The sequence below is a fragment of the Condylura cristata genome, unplaced genomic scaffold (assembly GCF_000260355.1).
Source record: "Condylura cristata isolate star-nosed mole 26May11 unplaced genomic scaffold, ConCri1.0 scaffold00014, whole genome shotgun sequence".
NCBI classification, from domain to species: domain Eukaryota; kingdom Metazoa; phylum Chordata; class Mammalia; order Eulipotyphla; family Talpidae; genus Condylura; species Condylura cristata.
In genome coordinates, this window is record NW_004567115.1 from 35,479,083 (window position 1) to 35,499,693 (window position 20,611).

The 20,611-nt window shown below is 36.8% G+C and overlaps 1 protein-coding gene across 1 annotated transcript in view; it reads right to left on the reverse strand.

Moving 5' to 3' along the window:
- Nucleotides 1-20,611, reverse strand: part of FGL1 (fibrinogen-like 1) — a 35,690-nt gene that overhangs the window by 14,625 nt on the left and 454 nt on the right. The window contains exons 2-5 of the mRNA XM_004682491.1: nucleotides 6,535-6,539; nucleotides 5,237-5,345; nucleotides 3,056-3,131; nucleotides 220-400 (exon numbers count right to left, since the gene is read on the reverse strand). Of these exons, the coding sequence (XP_004682548.1) occupies nucleotides 220-400; nucleotides 3,056-3,131; nucleotides 5,237-5,345; nucleotides 6,535-6,539 (371 nt within the window). The remainder of the gene's footprint in view (nucleotides 1-219; nucleotides 401-3,055; nucleotides 3,132-5,236; nucleotides 5,346-6,534; nucleotides 6,540-20,611) is intronic.

Below are 20,611 nucleotides of genomic sequence, written 5' to 3' on the forward strand. Positions count from 1 at the left end.
TGCTCTCTTATAAAACTACAGACATTCTCAGACATTTCATATTGCTATTAGATGTCCCTAATAGAAATAAAAAGATAAAATAGGGTACAATGTAAAATTGGTACAATGCTTTCTGTTGCAGATTATCAAACCTGAAATGATCGAACAATTGGCACCATCACTGCCTATCGCGTATGATAATATAAAATATTGAAACACTTCAGAAAAATACATTCTCACCCGCATATTGTCTCTTGCCTCCAAGGTCAATGACGCTATTCTCCTCTCCTTTATCGAGGAACTGGACTTCATTCTCATGCAAAAGCTGAGCAATCTTGACCTGTTGCTGTTTGACCCGAGTCTGGAGCATGCGCACTTGGGCTCTGAGGCGCTCCTGTTCCTGAAGACAGTCTGAGAGCGCCTGCAAAGTAACAGCTCATGGAAAATGAGAGCTCCTGATAAAGTAATGATTTGATTATGCCTCCGACTCCCATCTCACATAGTTCTAACCAGAAAGTGGCTAGAAACTTTTATATAATTTTGTTATTTAAGCATCAGAAAAGATGGTGTATGTTAAAGCTCCCTAAAGAAATGAAATAGTACAAAGTAATCAACTGACAGTGCTAAGACCTTTACAGGGTTGGTCTCACCTGATTCTCATGATGCCACGAAGTAGGAATGAGCTCAAGCTTGATGAGGAAGCTCAAGCTTGATGAGGAAGCTCAAGCTTGATGAGGAAACTTGGTCAAGAATTCCCATGGGAATAGGGAGATAGGATTCCATTGAAATCCAGTTCAAGGTTCTTTTTCTCAATTTCTACATGAGACTGCCTATGTATTTTCTTAACTATAAATTCTTTTGTAGGAGTTAATCACATGATTAGTGTCAGTCTGTGAAATAAATAAGCCTTTTGAATGATTTCCGGCATCAATATATATTTAAAATATAATTGCACGCTGAAATTCTGACCACATAGGTTACTTTTATGAGGGATGTTACCTATAAAGAATGCTAGTGTAGATCCTCATATCTCTGAATTTGTGGAAATTCTCCCAGTCATTTTGAATTTTTTTTACTTTTTAATTGTTTGTTCTTTCAATTACTTCAAAAAGGAGTGAGAGGAGATTGAGTCTTCAGTCACGTCTTTACCTTTTCTAAAAAGTCAAATAAGTTTGTAGCATGCACCTTGTACCTGAAGGAGTTTATTAGATATTTCCTAAAAAGGTCTTTGAGGGCCCTCCCTGGTGGCACAGCGGGTAAATGCAGCACTAAAGCATTTCAGCATGAGTTCCATCTCCACCAGCCCCAGAGGTGACCCACATGGTGCAGCAGACCTCTCCTGACCCACCTGCTGCTCCCCTCAGCAGTGCACTTAGTCAGTCAGCCTGTTTTGCTCCCCACTCTGTCTCTGGTGAATCCTCTCACCACCCCTGCTCCTCTTGCCTGTACCCCAGTTCTTTGTGCACAAATAAATCTTTTTTTAAAAAAAAGTCATTGAGGACCTCCCTGGTGGCACAGCGGGTTAAAGTACTGCACTAAGAAGCTGAAACCACTTCCGCATGAGTTCGATTCCTGCCTGCCCCGGAGGTGACCACATGGTGTGGCAGACCTCTCCTGACCCACACGCTGCTCCCCTCAGCAGTGTACTTCGTCGATCTGCCTGTTCTGCTCCCCACTCTGTCTCTGGTGAAGTCTTTCACCACCCCTGAGTCTCTGGCCTGTACCCCAGTTCTGTACGCACAAATAAATAAATCTTAAAAAAAAAAAAAAGTCATTGAGCAGAACTCCCAAAGTTGAAGTCAATGTGTTGTGGAGGGTTGTGGGGCTCTTGGGAAGAGCTACATTGGCAAGAAACCACAATAGGAGTTCTTATATACTCAGTGTTGGAAGAGTTGTGAGGGACAGTGGAGGGACATAAGACGCATTTTTGCCATTTTGCCTTCACATGTCTTTGCAGCTCATGTCATAAAAATGTAAATTATGAATTTTAATGTGTAATTGCCTTATATTACCTTTGCATACATTATTTCCTACACAGGCTTGAGATTATAGTCAGATCTACTTCCCAATTTACATTTGTGTAACTCCCCACTTCTATCCTTATGTACTACCTTATGTTCATTCCATACATATGAGGACCTTCCCTGTTCCAGGAACTCTGCCAGGCAGTCAGAAAGCACAATTAAATATCCTGTTTGGGCAAAATGAAAGCATACATTGCCTTCCCATGAAGGGTTTTAATTTAGCCTCAAAAATGAAAGCCAAGAGAATTGGGAAGTGGCCGTAGTTACCCCCTACCCCTCCCTCTCATGTCCAGGTTCAAGCCACTAAATCTCCCAGAATTTTGTCAGGACTGTTCTTTATTTGTGCTTGGTACTCTCTCCTCATTGCTCTGATTTATTCTTTCTGATAGGGTTATATGCTTAGCCCCCAATCTAAAGAATGAACAGGAAGAATATCTTATGGTGTCTGAAATTCTGGGTTGCTTTCCAATTGTGGGGAATTGGCTGTGATGGTGTAAACATAGTGAACTATGCAATTTAAAAGTAGCTGAAGGGATTCCTGCGAAGTCTGAGCAGTACTTATGAAACTATGCACATAGTTATAGTAAGCTTCTTCAAACTTAGTTTTCTTTGCCCCAGAACTTTGAGTAAAATTTTAGTAATGATGGACAGTTTTTAATTCCTAATGTAATGCAACGCTAGGGAATTTTTTTTTTTTTAATCCTACAAACTTTATTCATTGCCTCCAGCTCCTGCTAGTCAATGTCTTCGCTCTTTCATTCATTCACTTAAAAACCCTTAATTAAACATGCACTTAGCTTTGCTAGAATTTTAAAATATTTTACTTATTTGTTGTGGATGCTAATTTTGACTGAGAAAAAATTTAAAGCACTTGGTAAGCACCTAATAGGGACCAGGTGCTTCCACGGAACTTTTACATTAACCGCCCCCCCCCCCACACACACACTCTAAGAAGTTTCAGTGACAAATTCCTATAATTTTTCTGCAAAGGAAAACAAAACTCCCAACAAAGCAGACATCACAAATATAGTCTAGTTTTGTAGTATACTTACCCAGCTCTCCCTGCTCATTACCAGAGCAGTTATAACAAGGATGAAACTGAATATCAACATTTTCCCACTGAAAGAACTGCAAGTAGAAAAAAAAAAAATGTTATAATCTACTTTGAATTTTTTGAGACCAGATTTGAGTTCAGAAGCAAGTTGCTCCATGAGGTCAGATTCTGTTCTAGCCATCTCTCATCTAAGTGACTGAGAAAATTCTGGACTTTGTCAGCCTCCCCACATAAAATGCTACTCACTGTTGCCTTCACATAAAATTAAATGTATTCAGTTACAAAAACAGAGGGATTCTAGTTCTTTCTGCAGTCCTAGTGACATAATGGGTAAAAGGCCCAATCTCTGAGTCATTATTCTGACTGGCCACCTTCTTGCTCTGTTCTCTTAAGCAACTTAGTAATAATATGCTCCTGATCTTTAAAATGGAAATTTTTATCTTAGAACTCTGGAAACTTCAAGGTAGTAATTTTAAATATTATTTAAATTCATTTAGCATATGCTAAGTGCTAAATGAATAGTAACTATATACATGAAAGACTGCCTTTGTTTTAAAAAGAGAAAAGAAAATTAAGTGACAACATGTAGGAAGGGACCTACACTGTTTTTTCAATATTTTAATGTATAGGCAAGCTTCTAGGATTATATAAAACCTGAAAGCCTGTTTAAATTGGTGGAGAAAAATTAACTTTACCATTTCTTGAGATCTTTTTTAAATCAATCTTAAAATCATGAAACTTGTGAAATAAATGTTACTTATTTTTTCCAAAAACTATATTTGTTCAGGTAATGCAGGTTTATATCTTTTTATAGATCTGCTCCAGAGTTTTAAGTTCAACATCCAAAATGGATACATTCACACCCTGCCCACCACCAGAACCTCCACCACCATAATCCAGCACCGTGCTCCACTGGGTTACTCCCATCCTACCACAATTCTTCTCTGTTTGCCTCAGTCCATAAATTTTAGATGCTAAGTAGCCTAGAAAGACAGAAAAGTCTGCATGATCTTTAAACATCTCATACCTGTGGTTTCTGGGGGGAGGTGGGGGGGGAGTGGAGGCCGGACCAACCGTGGAATCAAATGAGTTATTAGCCCATTTTAATTTTTATGTCTCTCTTTTCAATGTTTATGTAATTAAAGCAGTGATTCCTTAACTTTGCCGCCTATTAGGATCACTATAGGAACTTCAAAAAATTCTCTATTCCCAAGGATTCAATCAGATGTCTGAAGATGGCAGTCATGGCTTGAATTTTTTTTAAAATGACCTAGCTGGAAAGATGAAATCATGGCATTTGGAACAAAATGGATGAAACTTGAGGTGCTTATTAAGTGAAAAATATCAGAGATCTGTGAAAGATAACCAGAAAATGTACACCAGAAAAATACAGTAGGAATAAATCTTGAGCTCAGTGAAGGAATATAACGGTTACCAGAGGAAACAGGGAGGGTGGCAGAGAGGGCACCAGCATGGGTTGGTTTGGTGAAGGGCGCGTGGGACATAGGCACATATGGAAGCCCAAAATTGTATCCCCAAAAATGTCAATAAATAATTTCATATAAGGAAGGAAAGACTCCTGGGCCTCCCTGGTGGCCCAGGGGCTAAAGATAGCGCTATCAAGCTATCACCTGCCACTGCAGCATGAGTTTGACCCCCAACCACCCAGGAAGCTGACCCATAAGGTACAGCAGACCTTTCCTGGCTTGCCCACTGCTCCCTCAGCAGTGTATTTCAGTACACCAGTCTGTTCTCCTCTCCACTCTATCTGGTGAATCCTCTCACCATCCTCTCACCCTATCTGGTGAATCATACCCCCCCCCACCACCACACACACACCTCTAGCCTAGACTGCAGTTCTTGTATGCATAAATAAATCTATCCTTAAAAAAATAAATAAAGACTCCCAACTAATTCCAACTTTTAGCAAAGTTTGAGAAATAGTGATTTGGGGACTTAATAGAAAATTTTTGGTTTATGTTACCAAAGTAGGCAGTTGTCAGTTTTGGGGCCAACAAAAATAGTCACAGAACATGAGGCAGTGATAAATAGACATAACCACTTTGGGAAGTATTGTAAAAGTATAATGCAAATTTTCAGAATACATCAACATTGTGCAGTATAGAGTCATAAAGAGTCTGGAGAAATTAGCTATATGTTTTACTTCGCACATTCTTACATCTGACTGACTTTAGTGAAATCCTGCCTACTGAACTGAGGTGGTTCCACTGTGAGGATCCACGTTTCTAATCTGTATTCTCCGTGGTGGTGCACTGTTTTCCCATACCCTGGCCATATACAAGAAACAGGTTAGAAAGAGGTACAGAGGGCCCTCCTGGAGGCACAACAGGTTAGGATACAGCACTGCAAACTAGCCACAGCCTCTTCAGTACGAGTTCTATCCCCAGGCCCGGAGGTGACCCACTTGGCACAGATGTCTCCTGCCTTGCCCACTGCTCTTCTCAGCAGTATACTTCGTTGGTCTGCCTATTCTGCTCCCCACTCTGTGTCTGTTGAATCATCTCACCCCCTGCACCTCTGGCCCTGTATACCAGTTCTGTATGTCTAAATAAATAAATCTCAAAAAAAAAAAAAAAAAAGAGGTATAGAGGCCTCCTACCTGCTTTCCCAAGTGAACTCTTCCTCTTGAACAGAACTGTGACTTATTTCTTTCCACTCATGTTCTTCCCCCATAGAACATGGCGGAAGAGGAGACAGTCACACTATAGCAGAAGCCGTCCTGGGAATGACAGCTTTAGCAAGCATCTAAACTTCAGCAGTGATCTGCTTAGCGTGATGCTATGGCAGAATAAAAGAACTGCCACCACAGGGCATTGGTTTAAGGAAGAAAAGAAAATCTTAAAATAGAAATTGAAACAACATAAATTCCTTACACATAAAGCCATGTGTAATTAAAGATAAAACTATACTTTCCCATACTACCCTTCAAGACAAAATTTATTACTTCCTTCACTGTATCCTGCACTCTAGTTACAGACTAATACGTCATTTATACACTCAATAAACATTGTTTCTGTGCCTGCTATGTTCTAGCTATTGAGATAATGGAATTATCATTTGCTCTGTTTTTTACTTATTTTTCTCCAAGTGCTTCCCTTTGTCCCTGCTATTTTGATTAGAATAAAACTTTTGAAGATAGATCATAATTGTTATATCCTCAATATTTAAACTATTAAGGTGACCCACATAAACCTTTAGTATTTGTCACTACAAATATGCCCCAGAGAGAAATTACTCCCCAGGGAGAAAACAAATCTTCCTTAAAAGGGAAAAGTTATTTCATTACCAGAAAACTGTGATCTGTAGGAACTGATTTCCTCCTTTATGTGTATCCTGGTCGAGGGCAAAGCAATGAGCTGAGTGTTTTTTTGCAAATAAGAATTAAGAAAGAGTTGGGGCTCAGGAATTTTTGTTGGAAGGATTTATTCATGAATTTATTCAGTCTTTCTCACATACCCCAACTAGAAAGAGGGTAAAGAAAAACATAAAAGCTATGAATTGACAAGGTTGAGAAAAAGGGAGAGGAGAAAACAGCTGGTGCCGTAGTGTCAACAAGTTCGCGGATAATAAAAAGCATGCAGGAGAGCCGGCAAACTGCTGAAACTGAATAACAAATTTGGGGAGAGGGAAATTTGACAACCAGCAAGCTAAGTACATTAGAGTTCTCCGACGGGTGTGTGATTGGCCGCTCTAGTTCCTTGAGAGGCAGGTAGAGGTGATGGGTTGACGCCAGATCCTCACTTAAACCCTGAGTACCCAGGGGGACAGTGTTTCTCCCACCCTATCGGAGTAGGAAAGATTTACTTTCTGTGTTCCAGTAAAACCAGATAGCCTGAAAGCAGGTACAGTGGAGGGCGGGAAAAGACATTGTTCTCTAAGATTCAGATCCACCCTCCCTTCCTCAACCCCCAAGCCCAATGCACTCACATACATCTCCTACACCCACCCTAAATCTTACCCCTATATTATGACAGTTAAGATGTTTGCTGAAGTAAAAAATAGACCCCTCTGTGACCTTTTAGAAGATAGACTGAGATGAGAATTACAAACAGTAGGACGACAAATTAAGAAATTAAGACAAATGTTTTCTATTAGCTAATATTTTCTCATTAATAAAATAATCTTGAAATTATGTTAAAAAAACTTTTCTAGGCATCTTTTATTATCATCTTGAAAGCTAGAAATCATTTCCTTTAAGATACCTATACTAACTATACTAAAAATACCATCATTTACAATGCAATAGAGTCTAAATTTTGTATGGTAGATCTCAAAGTTATAGCTACAAATTGAGAAAATTTCAGATTGAAATGAATATCTAAGCCAAAGACACCAGATTCTAGCAGCAAACATGTGCATCCTAATCTCTACAGCCTGCTTTAGTAATTTCCTTCACAATGATGACCAGAGATCATGCATCCCCCCAAGTGTTCTGGCTTAGTGTCTAGTTGCTCTTTATTATATGTGAGTTTGAGCTACAATATTTGGATTCATAAAATCACAGAAAAAAAATAACTGAAAGTCAATACTTTTTATTTAAAACTTAACAATCTTAAAGGAATAAAGCCATTATCATAGCTAACTTATAAAAATTATTAGTTTGAATCATGTTTTTAGTTGCTAATAAATATAGTTCCCTTATTCTGCTGTTTTTGTTTTTTGTTTTAAATTTTCTTTGTACCCTTGTGATCATTTAGCATTTAATTTTAAATTTATCATAAAGTTCAAGTAGTAAAAAATAAAAATAAAATCCTTTTACATAACGGAGATTTCTTGCTATGTAATCAATACACATAGTCAAACATAAACCATGTAGGTTTTTAATGTTATGGAAAACAAGAAAAAAGAATAAGTGTCTTAATAACCAAGCAAAAGAAAGTAAAGAAAGCCATAGGGAAAAAATTTAGAAAACATATAAAGACAATTTTCAAAGAAGAAAGTGCTAGTTCACAAAGACAGAACACAAGCATAATGAAAGGAAATGAGCTCAACCAGTAAACATCAACACTTGAGGAAACAGATTAAAAGTTATTTGCCTAAAGAATAAAATCAACTTTCACTAAGTATATTTACATTAATCTGGAAGATTAGTATGACAATATAAAGCCATTTATTTGTTACTCCATTTCAAATTGTTCTGACTAAAAAAAAAAAAAAGCTATTTAATGGATTGTTATTTGGACCTTTTTCATTTCATTAGTGAAAATAATGTCTCATCTTTCTCGTGTGTTAACAACCAGATTGTCATTGTTTAATCTACTTCCTACTATCAGTTAAAATGTTTAAAATGTTCAGGAGTTAAGAATTAAAAGTCAGACTCTCCCTGGTGATACAATGGGTTAAAGCATCACATTATGAAGCTCTACAAAACCACTGCAGCATGAGTTCAATTCCCTGCCAGGAAGCTGACCCACATGGCTTGGCAGACCTCTCCTGACCCACAAACTGCTCCACTCAGCAGTGTACTTTGTCAGTCTGCCTGCTCTGCTCCCCACTCAGTCTCTGGTGAATCTTCTCACCCACCACATCTCTGGCCTGTACCCCAGTTCTGTAAGCATAAGCAAATAAATCTTAAAAAAAAAAAAAAGGACTAAAAGTCATGAAATTTTTAGTGCCTTCCACACTTTGCTCTAATGCTGTCTCTTGAAATGATTATATAATTGTTTATTTCATCAAGTAACCCCTGTTGGTCAAATGCTATATTTCAGAAATAAATAAATCAGCTTTTAATAAAAGAGCTTTAAAAGTTATGCTTTTAAATCTAGGTCTGTTTCTGGCTACAACATAAATGAATGTGTTAAAAGTGTCTTGAGAGATATTTAGAAGTTATAGAACATATATACATAGCTCTATACATTAGACTTGGCAGACTATAAAGGAACAATGAAATGCTTCAGCAGGTCTCCATTTTTTGGTGTTCTGAAATTTCTATCTCATTGATATAAAAATAATCAGTCTGGTCTGTCCCAGAGAAAGGAGACAGCACCTAGTCTGTCAGATCCTTAAACAATAAGAAATTTAAAATGTCCTGTTTGTTTTTGTTTTTTAAAATCCATTATATTAGTCTGATCATATTTAGAATAATTTCTGAGAGTATTATAAGTCCTCCAAATTTCCTACTACTTTCATTTGTAATTCTAACCATGTTCTATAATGTTGAAAAATGGTAAGTTTTAAGAAACTTTGAAAATCTCTCACCTACATCTTACTAAATCATTATTATCATACAAATCTGTTTTATGGTAAAGTTATATCTGATTATTTAATTATTTAGTTCCTCATTACACAATTAGTTGTATCTGTCTTGCAAAATTTTTTTTTGCTTTAAGCTGTTTCAAACCTTTTAATTATTGTAAAAATTAAAATAGTTTTCAATTAACTGTTCCTTGATGTAGTGTCAAATAGTTGTTGTAACTTTCTGTAAGACTATAATGTCCACTTGCCTCCCCTTGAAAGACTTTAAGTTAATTATAATAGCTCCTATTTAAAAGCAAAAGTATTAAGTTGGAACTGAACAACTGCAGCTGATATGTAACCTTTAAAACACAATTTCAAAACAAAAGCATATTAGTAACACATTAGGATTTTAAAATGGTATGTTTAAGTGAATTATTCATATTTTGAAGGACTTTCAAGATAAGAAATTTTAAAAAAGGAAGAACAAGTTACTGAAAGACACATGTTTAATAAGTTAACATTCACCAATGGACTCCATCTTAACATAAGACAGCTAAAAATTTATCCAAAACACAGATTTAAAATCTCCTTTTAGGTTATTTCCTTCTGATTCTTATCCTGAAAATGGAATATAATAATATCTTTGTCATGTATCTCAAAAATATACACTCAACAATAGACTTAAAAAAATCAAATGAGTTTGACCACCATAGAAATAAAGGAAAATATTTCTGAAGTTTTCACTTATGAAGTGGAAATTAGAACATGGTCCATTTTATTATCCATTTCGTATACTTACAACTGCAAATCCTATTATTTACATCAGCCTCCCTTCAATTCATTCAAAAACATCCCAGTAACAGAAAGCAGATGTAATTGTAAATCTTTTTTCCAAACTGCAGAAGTAGCTTTTTCTCTAATCAACCTGATCTCTCTCAATAGCCAATGGTGGTTTTTGAGTTCAGTTTAATAATACACCAATGAAACAAATAGCATTTTTTCCAATTATGTCAAAAGTGCAAAGACATTAAATACCTTGCCTAGAGTCAGAAATGAGTCCGAGACGCCCCTCAGGCTGAGTCCAGCCACTCTGCCTAACTGCATTCAGAAGTTTAATTGTTTCTCCATTATTTGGTTTAGAAATGGGGACAATGTTGATTTTGGCTTTAACCCAAAAACAAAAGTAAGAGAAAATTGGTTTAACTGGAAATGGAAAAAAAAGGATTAAAACCAAATCCCAATACTCTAGTTTTTTCCTTACATGTATGAACTTTTACAAAAGGCCCAGTAAAATGTCTATATAAAGATCTCTGCTTCTTTAAACCACTTCTTATTAAAAAATCAGAGAATTTTTGTACTTTGATTAGCTTTGACAATGTTCAATTGAATATTAAGTAGAAACAAAGTTCACTTGAAGCTTTGCTTTATAGTACAAATAGTAATAAAATTTTACCTATAAAGATATGAATTAAGATATTACAACTAAGATATGAAAGGAAGCCAAGGTTTTCTTAGTTATAAAAAGTGTCAGGTAAACAATTTCCAAAATGCAACAGTCAGTTTATTTGATGTTCTAAGAAAAGCAAAATTATTCCCCAAAGTGCACAATACTGAAATTTAGCTATAGGTATCAGTTATGTAATGTGCAAGTTGTTCCCTTTGTTTTAAGCCCTAGAAGATGTTCTAATGTGTAATGTGACTTGTTAATTCCCTTACTCAGATTGCATAATAGTTTCAGACTGGAAATCCAGGTTCATCATTCCAGTTTTCACTTGATATAACACAAGCTGTTGTTTGCTGTTCGTTCGCTGTTCGTTCTGTGATCCCTGTTTATTAACTCAGGTTCCAGTAAAACACTTAAGTTATATTTTCCTTTTGTTCCTCAGTGTTTTCTTTACTCAATTATTGCTAGTGTTTAGCCTTTCCATTGAACATTTTTCTCTCATTCACCCAGGAAATTTGAAGTTTATTAAATAAAAGATAATCCTGATGATTTACTGGAAAGAAAAATAGGCAGTTTAGATTGAAGTGATTTTATACATACAGAAATGGACATTACATTCATAATTAAGGAGAAGTTAAGTTGCTGACATTTAAAGTTCAGAAGCGAACGTGTGAGATTATTTGGCAGGCAATTACCTTTGTGTTAAAATGAAGTATTTTGAAATACAACCCTGTTTTTTCCTTCATGCAAACCTTTGCCTTTTTCCCACTCAATAAATATATTAATTCATTCAACCACAATAGCCTCGTGTGCAGGTCTTGTTACTCTTCCCATTTTACAATTGAAAAAACCGAGGCACTGAAGTTTAATTTGTTCAAGGTCACATAACAAGAGGTAGAAACATGATTAAAGATAGAGTCAGAAACTATGCTCTTCACCATTAAAGATAAGCCAATGCTGTTTATCAAGGAGTTGGCTGGGTTCATTCTCTCATGAGAAATCTGAAAATAAGGACAGTGTTTGAGGTCAGTATCTTATGAAGTCATGACAGATACTCAACTTGTTGGGAACAACATTATTCCATTAGCCTGTGGCTACATTTTCAGTATGTTACAGGGCAGGGAGAGCGGGGCAACTCCGAACCCCTAAACCTACCTGCTCCAAATCAGTCCTGCCAATTCAACTTTAATGAAAAGGGACTTTAATACAGTGAATATACAATACGGAACACAAAGAATATAATTTCTAAATCAAATACCTACAGTTACCCATCCCCTCATTATAAGAGCAAGTCTACCCAAAAGGGATTGGTCCAAAACAAGGCCCGAAAGCCCGCCATAAGACTAAGGCAACTTCTGGCCCATAGAAAAGGGTCAGAAATGGCCAGACAAGCCTGGGAGGAAAAGAGCAAAATCAAAATCAATATAAACACTGCCATAGTCACTTCCCTAAGGGTCTTTCACCCACATCTCTTTTAACCAGTCCAGGGCCAAGAAAAAAGCACAGTTTCTTCATCATATGTTTGCTGCTCCACGTGGCTTCCTCAGGAATCCTTCTGGCTCTCCATCCAGCTTCCTTCTTTTGATTCCTTCTCTTCTTTCTTTTTCTCTCCTAAGCTCCACCCTACTTCTGGGTGGGGCAGGGAACCTGGAACTTCCCCTTTTCCTAGGGACCACCCAGTTACAATAACACAGTAGAAGAAATTTTTATCAGGAAAGGTCAAATTTGTCACCTGATCCTATCAAAGTTTTAAAATGAGAATGAAACTTGAGATCATTGACTGAAAGAAGGTTGAGAAAAGTAGGACTTATGGGAAGCAACACTAGTTGCATCCAATGTTTCAGATAAACAAGAAAAAGAGCGTTCTAGATGCATATTTTCTGGCATTGTTTCTTAAAGGGACTTCACTGAACAGAGCAGTAAGGTGAGGTGAAGCCTGGTCATAGTGAGTTTAAGAGAAAATGGGAGGGAAGGTTTGGGAATAACTTAAAAGGGAGGGGAGGGAACTGGTACAGTCATAGCAGTACAGTCATTCTAAGAGCATGGGGTAAAGAATGTGGTATTTTTTCAAGATGGGAGATGTTTGCAGAAGAAAACTCCTAAAGTATATTTATTACTATCAGGTAAATAAGAAATAATCACAGAATGTTATTTAAAAAAAAATTAGCACAGCAGAAAGAGCTGATGGAATTAAAAAAAAAAATCCACTGAATGGATTAGTATAGTCAAGGAAATCGCCCAGAACACAGAACAAAAAGACAAGGATATGAAAAATATCCTTTGGTCTGACTCAAGAATTTAGTATGCCCATACAGAATTTTTTACAAAGGGCACAGGCATAGTGGAGAGGAAACTATCAAAGAAATAATAGAACAGTAATTCCCAGAACCAAAGGAGATGAAATTAAAAGAGACTATTTAGTGCCCACAGAATTCATTACAAAAGCAAGGCAAGAAACACCCAGCCCTTGGGCAGAGGGTGATAAAATTTTGAGCAACATTGATAGTGAAAAGTTTCAAAAAGCTTCCAGGAGTAAAATCACATTAAAACTACCAAGACTCAGGCCCTCCCTGGTGGCCAGGGGGTTAAAGCACAGCACAAAGAAGCTTAAACCACTTTGCATAAGTTCGATCCTGTCTGCCCCCGAGGAGACCACATAGCATGGCAGACCTCTCCTGACCCGCCCGCTGCTCCCCTCAGCAGTGTATTTCGTTGATCTGCCTGTTCTGCTCCCCACTCTGTCTCTGGTGAATCCTCTCACCGCCCCTGCACCTCTGCCTTGTACCCAGTTCTGTATGCATAAATAAATAAATCTTAAAAAAAAAAATTAAAAAAAAAAAAACTACCAAGACTCAAATGACTGAATGTTATCTACAGAAAAACAGCCTTAAGCATCCTGAGGGAATTTTTTATGTTTTCAGTATTAGTGTTATAGGGCACCTCAATTCAGAGAGAGGCACCCCTGAAGCCCCAAAACCTGCCTGCTCTAAGTGGGTTCTGCCATCCGCCGCAACAAGACAAAACATATAAAGCTTTAATGAAAAGTGACTTTAATACAGTTAATATACAATATGAAACACAAAGAATGTAACTTCTAAATCAACACCTGAAGTTACCCATCCCCTTGTGGGCAAAAGTCCACCCAAAAGGGATTGGCCCAAAGCAAGGCCTGAAAGCCTGCCACAAGACTAAAGCACCTTCTGGCCGGGACCCATGGAAAAGGGTCTGAAATTGCCAGCCAAATCTCGGAGGAAAAGAGCAAAATCAAAGTCAATATAAACACTGCCATAGTCACCTCCCTACAGGTATCTCACCCACATCTGCCTTAACCAGTCCAGGGTCAGGAAACAAGCCCCGTTTCTTCATCACATGCTTGCTGCTCCATGTGGCTTCCTTAGGTCTCCTTCTCCATCTGCCTTCTGCCTTCTCTCTTCTTCTCTCTCCTTTTTCTCTGCTCAGTTCCACCCTCCTGCTGGGTGGGGCAGGGAACCTGGAACTTCCCTTCTCCTAGGGACCACCCAGTTACATTAGGACTCTACACAGCCAAGCTAGATATCCTGTACGGAGATTGAATAAAGACATTTCAGATATGCAAGAACTCAAAAAAAAAAAAAAAATCCACCTACACACAGCTTTACAGAGTCTGACTATATGATCTACAAAATTAACAGCAAAGATTACATAGTGGAAAACAAAGAAAAAGAACCAAGAAAAAGTTCTGCTAGAACATGCTTGACTTCCTGAATTAAACCTCTCATTTTCTTTTTCTTTTTTTTTTTAAAGATTTATTTATTTATTCATACAGAACTGGGGTATAGGCCAGATGCTCAGGGACGGTGAGAGGCTTCACCAGAGACAGAGTGGGGAGCAGAACAGGCAGATTGACGAAGTACACTGCTGAGGGGAGCAGCGGCGGGTCAGGAGAGGTCTGCCACACCATGTGGTCTCCTCCGCGGCAGGAGGCAGGCGGGAATTGAACTCATGCGGGAATTGAACTCATGCGGAAGTGGCTTCAGATTCTCAGTGCTGTGCTTCAACCCGCTGCGCCACCAGGGAGGGCCTAAACCTCTCATTTTCTTATCCTTTTCTCTCCTAGTTTTCATGACCTTGACTTTTTTTAAATGTATTTTAATTAATTTATTTTTTACCTCATTCTTCACTTTGTGCATTTTTCCATTTCAGTTGTAATCCCCTTGGATTTCCCACCCCCATATGCCATCACCATAGTCCCGTGCTCTCTTCCTGCCCCAGTTTTGACCCCATTCTTGCCTTTTTATTCTAGTTTCTGGAAGGTTTCCATGTATGTATGTTCTAATCCATTCAGTAGAATTTTTTTTTTAACTTCAAGTATTTAACTTCATTTCTTTGGAATCATTCGGCTTTGCTAGCTGCTCTTTTTACAAAAAAAAAAAAAAAGCACTGTCTCTTATTTCTTTCATCATTCTAAAGATGTTTGGCAATACTAATACCTTTTCTCCACTATTTTCACCAAAGAATATGTATGCCACACGATATGTACCCTTTAGTTATTGCTGAGAGCACAGACAGGCATGCATGCATGTATAACCCAATCATGTTCTTCATTTTCCCTTTCTAATAATTCCTTTGTGTCCTTTCTGAATAAAACCATTCTGAATGCAAGCCCTTTTTTGCCCATCTAGTTAGGCTAGATCTTCTATGTATTTTCTTCTCTAGTATCATAAATCACTATATTGTGTACTGGCATTTCTTTTTTCACTAAAGAGAGATTAGAAACTTATTTTTCTAGTAAATTCTAATTCTATATCCACAATACCCAGCATTCACATGCAAAACAGAAATCCAGGAATGCTTACTGTCTGTATGTAGAGTAATAAAATTCACTCTCTTTAGTAGTAAATAATATAAAGATTAATGCTTGATAATTTTATCCAATCTGTGACTTACATGAGATGGTTACTATTAGTCCCAATACACAGAAAATATGCAAATGATTTTAGTTTCATTCTGCTTTGAAAGAAGTCATGACTTTTTAATTTGATTTGTAGAGAGTACCACAGTAACAATATATACCCACATAATTAAGAAATCATTTCATAAAGGAGTTTCTAATTAGGAAAAGATGAAAGAATATTTAACAATCTAGAATTATTGTGGGATGTGGAAATAGTGGATAATGGTGCTTCCAAAATTGTCTAACAAATCGCTAAATTAACACACACTTTCAGCAGAAATTTACATTTGGAAATAGAAAAACAACAGAAACTACTGCTTTAATCTATAATGGAAGAGTATAAAATCTCTCCAGTCTGGTTATGCTCTCCAGGAAGCTGATTTTGAAATCGAGTTTTGTGCGCAGGATCTTTAAAAGGGAGTAGTCCTTTATCAAGAAAGAGGAAAGAAGCAGGGAGAATTTACATGGAATTCTGAGCTAAAATGGTCCATCAGGGAGAAGTATCCCGCTTTGGGGCAAAATAATGGGCCTTACTTCCAGCTTCATCAGCCATTACATGTATTCTGTCTGAGAACCTGTAGAGTCCTAGAAGAGAGGATTCTCATGAGACCAGGGGATCCCCAGAGAAGCTAACTGCAGATGGCTGAAAGTACACAAAGCAATGGGCAACTTCATGCATGATCTGGATCTAGTTGTCACCTGCAGATCTTATTTATTTGAGAAGATATTTTCTGGCCTAGAATTAATCTTTTATAAACTCTTTCCAGAGTATTCCCTATATATAATCATAAATCCTTACTTCATATAATTTTTATTTTCTGTAACAGGGTTTTAAAAGTAAATGTTGTGGATTTTCATCACTATCTAATACTTTTCACATGTGTTAGGAAGCAGTCTTTATCATTCCATATTTTCATGTTTTTAAAGCTCACTTAAGTATCTGATTTTTCTACTTAATTAACCAACCTATGTCTAGTTATACTGAATACTTTTTCTGCTGTAAGGGTGGTAGGAAGCTAGGGGAAAAGTATAGATTATTTTTCTCTAGTTCTTATTGTTATATTTCTTTATTTATATTCAAGCCAATACATGGACTGGAAAGCAAGTATTCCACACAGATCACTCAATTGCAGTTCTCAGGTTTTCAATGAAGAGAGAAGATGGAATAAAAACATAGGTTAAAGGAAATAGCCAGGAAAAATATAGGAAGAAATATATAGTAATTACACCTCTATAGGAAGAAATATATAGTAATTACAACTCTATAGTAAAGCCATGCTGTTGAAACAAAACCATGAAATTCATCAGAATCACAGGAGTTGTGTTTAATGAAGGGAAGAAAAGAACCTAAGTTGATGAAAGGGCAGTTCAGACTGGTGTGTGAACAGAACAATTGTAAGAGCAACAACTAGATATTTGAAATCTATTCATAGTAATGGAAAACCAGAATAGGTAGTAATGAGCGACAACACAGTAATTAGATATGGTGGAAAAGACGGAAAGTAAGAAGAGCCTTGATACATTACTTATATATGTGGGTTTGATAGTATTAGTCCATATGATCACATACAAATTAGTGAGTATAATCATCCACAAGTTCAGGTTTTTGGGCAAAAGAGCAATCAGTAAACTCTAACAGGGACTAGCTCAGTGTTTCTCAGCTGGGAATGATTTTGCTCTCAAGCCCCACCCCATCCCCTACTCTCCTCCCTAAAGATATTGGATAATGTCAGGAGACATTTGGGGTTGTCACAACTGGGAAAGCAGGGGCTACCGGCATCCATTGGGTAAAGTCCGGGGCTGTTGCTAAACATCTTGCAATGCACGGAACAGCTTCACCCAACAAAGAAACATCCAGCCCCAAACATCTTCATGTGAACATTTAAAAAACTCTGGGCTAGATTAAGAGAAACAATAATAGCACTTAAATTTTATCAAAGAACCAGTAAGAACTAGGTGAGAGATTTCTTACTTAACATGATCAGTCTTTCATCCAGGTCTCAGCAATATTAATTTGAAGAATCAACATTAATAGGAATGTGGTCAAATTAGTTCTGCATTGTTCTCTCAATAGACTTCTATTTCCACTCGTCAAAAGAGAGAAATCTCAGAAACATAATATTGAATGAAAGTCAGTCAAGCAATAATGATCTAGTATACTATTTTTATAAAGCTTGAAATCAGGCAAAACAAAACACTACATTATACCTCGAGGAGGAAAAGGCAGTAATAATAACACTAAATTGAGGGTAGCACATGTGTCTGCAAAGAAAGGGAGTGAATTTGGAAAAAAAGTATAGGGGAAGGTACTAAAATGTCTTGATTACATTCCATTGTTTAGATTAGGTAATGGTCTCTTTGGTATTCATTTTGTTGTTTAACTTTAAAATTTACATGTATGTTATATATTTGTTTATAAAAGCCACATAATATAAACAACCATAAAATTCAGTTAGTGACTGAAGATTTTTTTCTTTAGGGTCTATTACCACCTGCAGGTGAAGACCGGTACTGCAGAAAACTACTTTTGACAACTTAAGAAATGAACTCTACAAGGCATTAAAAAGTACAGAAGGCAGTTTCTCCTTTAGTTATACTTACAATCCATCAATAGAAAAATAATATACAGAATACATTAAATAGATAAACATTATTCTAAGTGAAATAAGTCAGGTGGAGAAAAACTGTAATTTCATACTCATAAATGGAAGATAAACAAAACTAATTAGCAAACAAAATAAAAACAAACTCTTAAGCTGTCAGAACAAAATAGTGGTTACCAGAAGTAAAGGGGGTGGTAGTGTGCAAACTGAGTTAAAAGTATTCAGTTGTATGATGAAGGATGGAAACTAGACTTTTAGTGATGAAGATAATATAGTATATACAGATATTAATTTAGAATACATACATAAACCCATACAATGCTAGAAACCCATGCTACATAAATAGAAAAAATTCAAAAAGAACTTGATTTCCTTAGGCCGGACCTTAATTACTTCTTGCCACTTATTTTTCCTCTTTGTCTTGCCCCTATCTTTTGCTCTCCTTAGTTTGTGCAAAACATTACCAAAGAATATATTACTGAGAATAAAATGTTAAAATAACTACTACATTATATCACTACCTCTTCCAAAATCTCAATTATTTTCACCTATAGAACAGCTCCAAACTCTTTGTTAATGTTGCTGGCTTCTTCTGTCTTGCAATTCCCCACCCAGTCCCTATGACTTCTCTACTTCACCCATTATGGATTCTCTGCTGTATCCACTGCTTATTCTACAAGTATCATCTGCATGTGTTTGAACTGATTTCCTTTTCCTTAAACATCACTCTTCCATTTAGACCTCCCTCCTCCATCTGTAGTACATGTGTTAAATTGTCTTAAAATTGGAAAAAAGATAGTTTTAATATGTAATTTATAGTGGCTACTCTTTTCTACTCCCCATTTACATTTCTACCAGATCTTTGTCCTAAATTCATCCTACATAGAAATCCTTGAGTTATCATTATCTTTGAGGTGATAAACCAGTATTTTCTTTGAATTCCTAAAGTATTACTGTTTGTATCACATATTTGCTAAATTTGTACAGTATTAATACAGACTTATCTGTATAAGCTTTGTTTTCTAAATTAGATATGAAAGCTGGAAGAAATTATAGATTTTTCCCCCTCCGGCCCCTGCTAAGATTGGTAATGCACATAGTGAGTTGAGAACAGACCCCTTTAAAATATGGATCATTTTTAAAATTGCATCAACTTTGGCTTACAATGCTGTACATGGTTTAAAGTTACAGGTTAACAACACTTCAGAACAGCTATGTTATCACAAAGCACACATCACCAAAGCACCAATAACCCCCTGGTCCACTGGGTTCCCCTACCTCTGCCTCCACTCCCACCCTCACTTTTTGGTGGCCTGAGTTCTCAAGTCAGATTTCTAGGTTTTGTTTTGTTTTAGTTTTATCTATTTCTTTACATAAATAATCCCATATTTGCTTTTATCCTCTAGACTTAATTTGCTCACCTTAACTCCCTCTAGTTCTAATCATATTTTTGCAAATGGCAAGAATTCATCCTTTTTTTTTCAAGTTGAGGAACATGCCATTTTATATTTATACCACACTTTTTTTTTTTATCCATTCATCTATCTTTGGATACTTCCGTTGTTTCCATAACTTGGCTGCAATGAATATAAAAGTGTATCTATAACTTCAAATATTCTTTAGTAGATATGGAGGAATGAAACAGGTGGATTACATGGCAGGTTGATTTTTAATATTTTGAGAAACCCTCATAACTGTTTTCCAAAGGGGCAATCAGGCTAAATTCCAATCAACAGTGTGAAGGAGTTTGGGCAACCCCCACCCCCCACTTACAGTATAAAGCTTTCTCAGGCTATGCCCATCATCAAACATTAACAGTATTACTATTTTTAGGGTCCACGAATTAAAAAACATGACCAGTAGTTATTATGATCTTAGTAATACTTTTGAATTTGTATCTTTCAGTGACAAATTTCTACCTATTTAAAATTAATTATGCGTGCAGAAAAAAGAAAGCAATGATGATAGGCAATATTTTGGGGTTTTACAACCTGTTGATTTACTAACTTTCATAGAGTTGCTGCTGCTGCTGCTGCGGCGAGAAAATACAAAGATAATTCTGACTACAGTTTCAATTTAATGTTAAAGTCTAATTTAAATAACCTAACAGTGGTCTTAACTATTAACTTTCATGATTTACCCACATGCTGGCTGTATGACGTTTACCAAATTAATTTTTGAGGAGTAAGCTCCCCACATGTAAAATTATGTGGTTGGTTGGAATGGACTGTAAAAGTCCAATAGACTCCATTCCCCTTGTGACCAGAATGTGGGTAGACAAGCGATCTGGTTCCTGGCACCCTCTAGAGCAAGAGCAGGCACCCCTACTGTAGGTCACATGAAACCTCCTTCCTTATGCAGGGGCCAGGCGGTGGG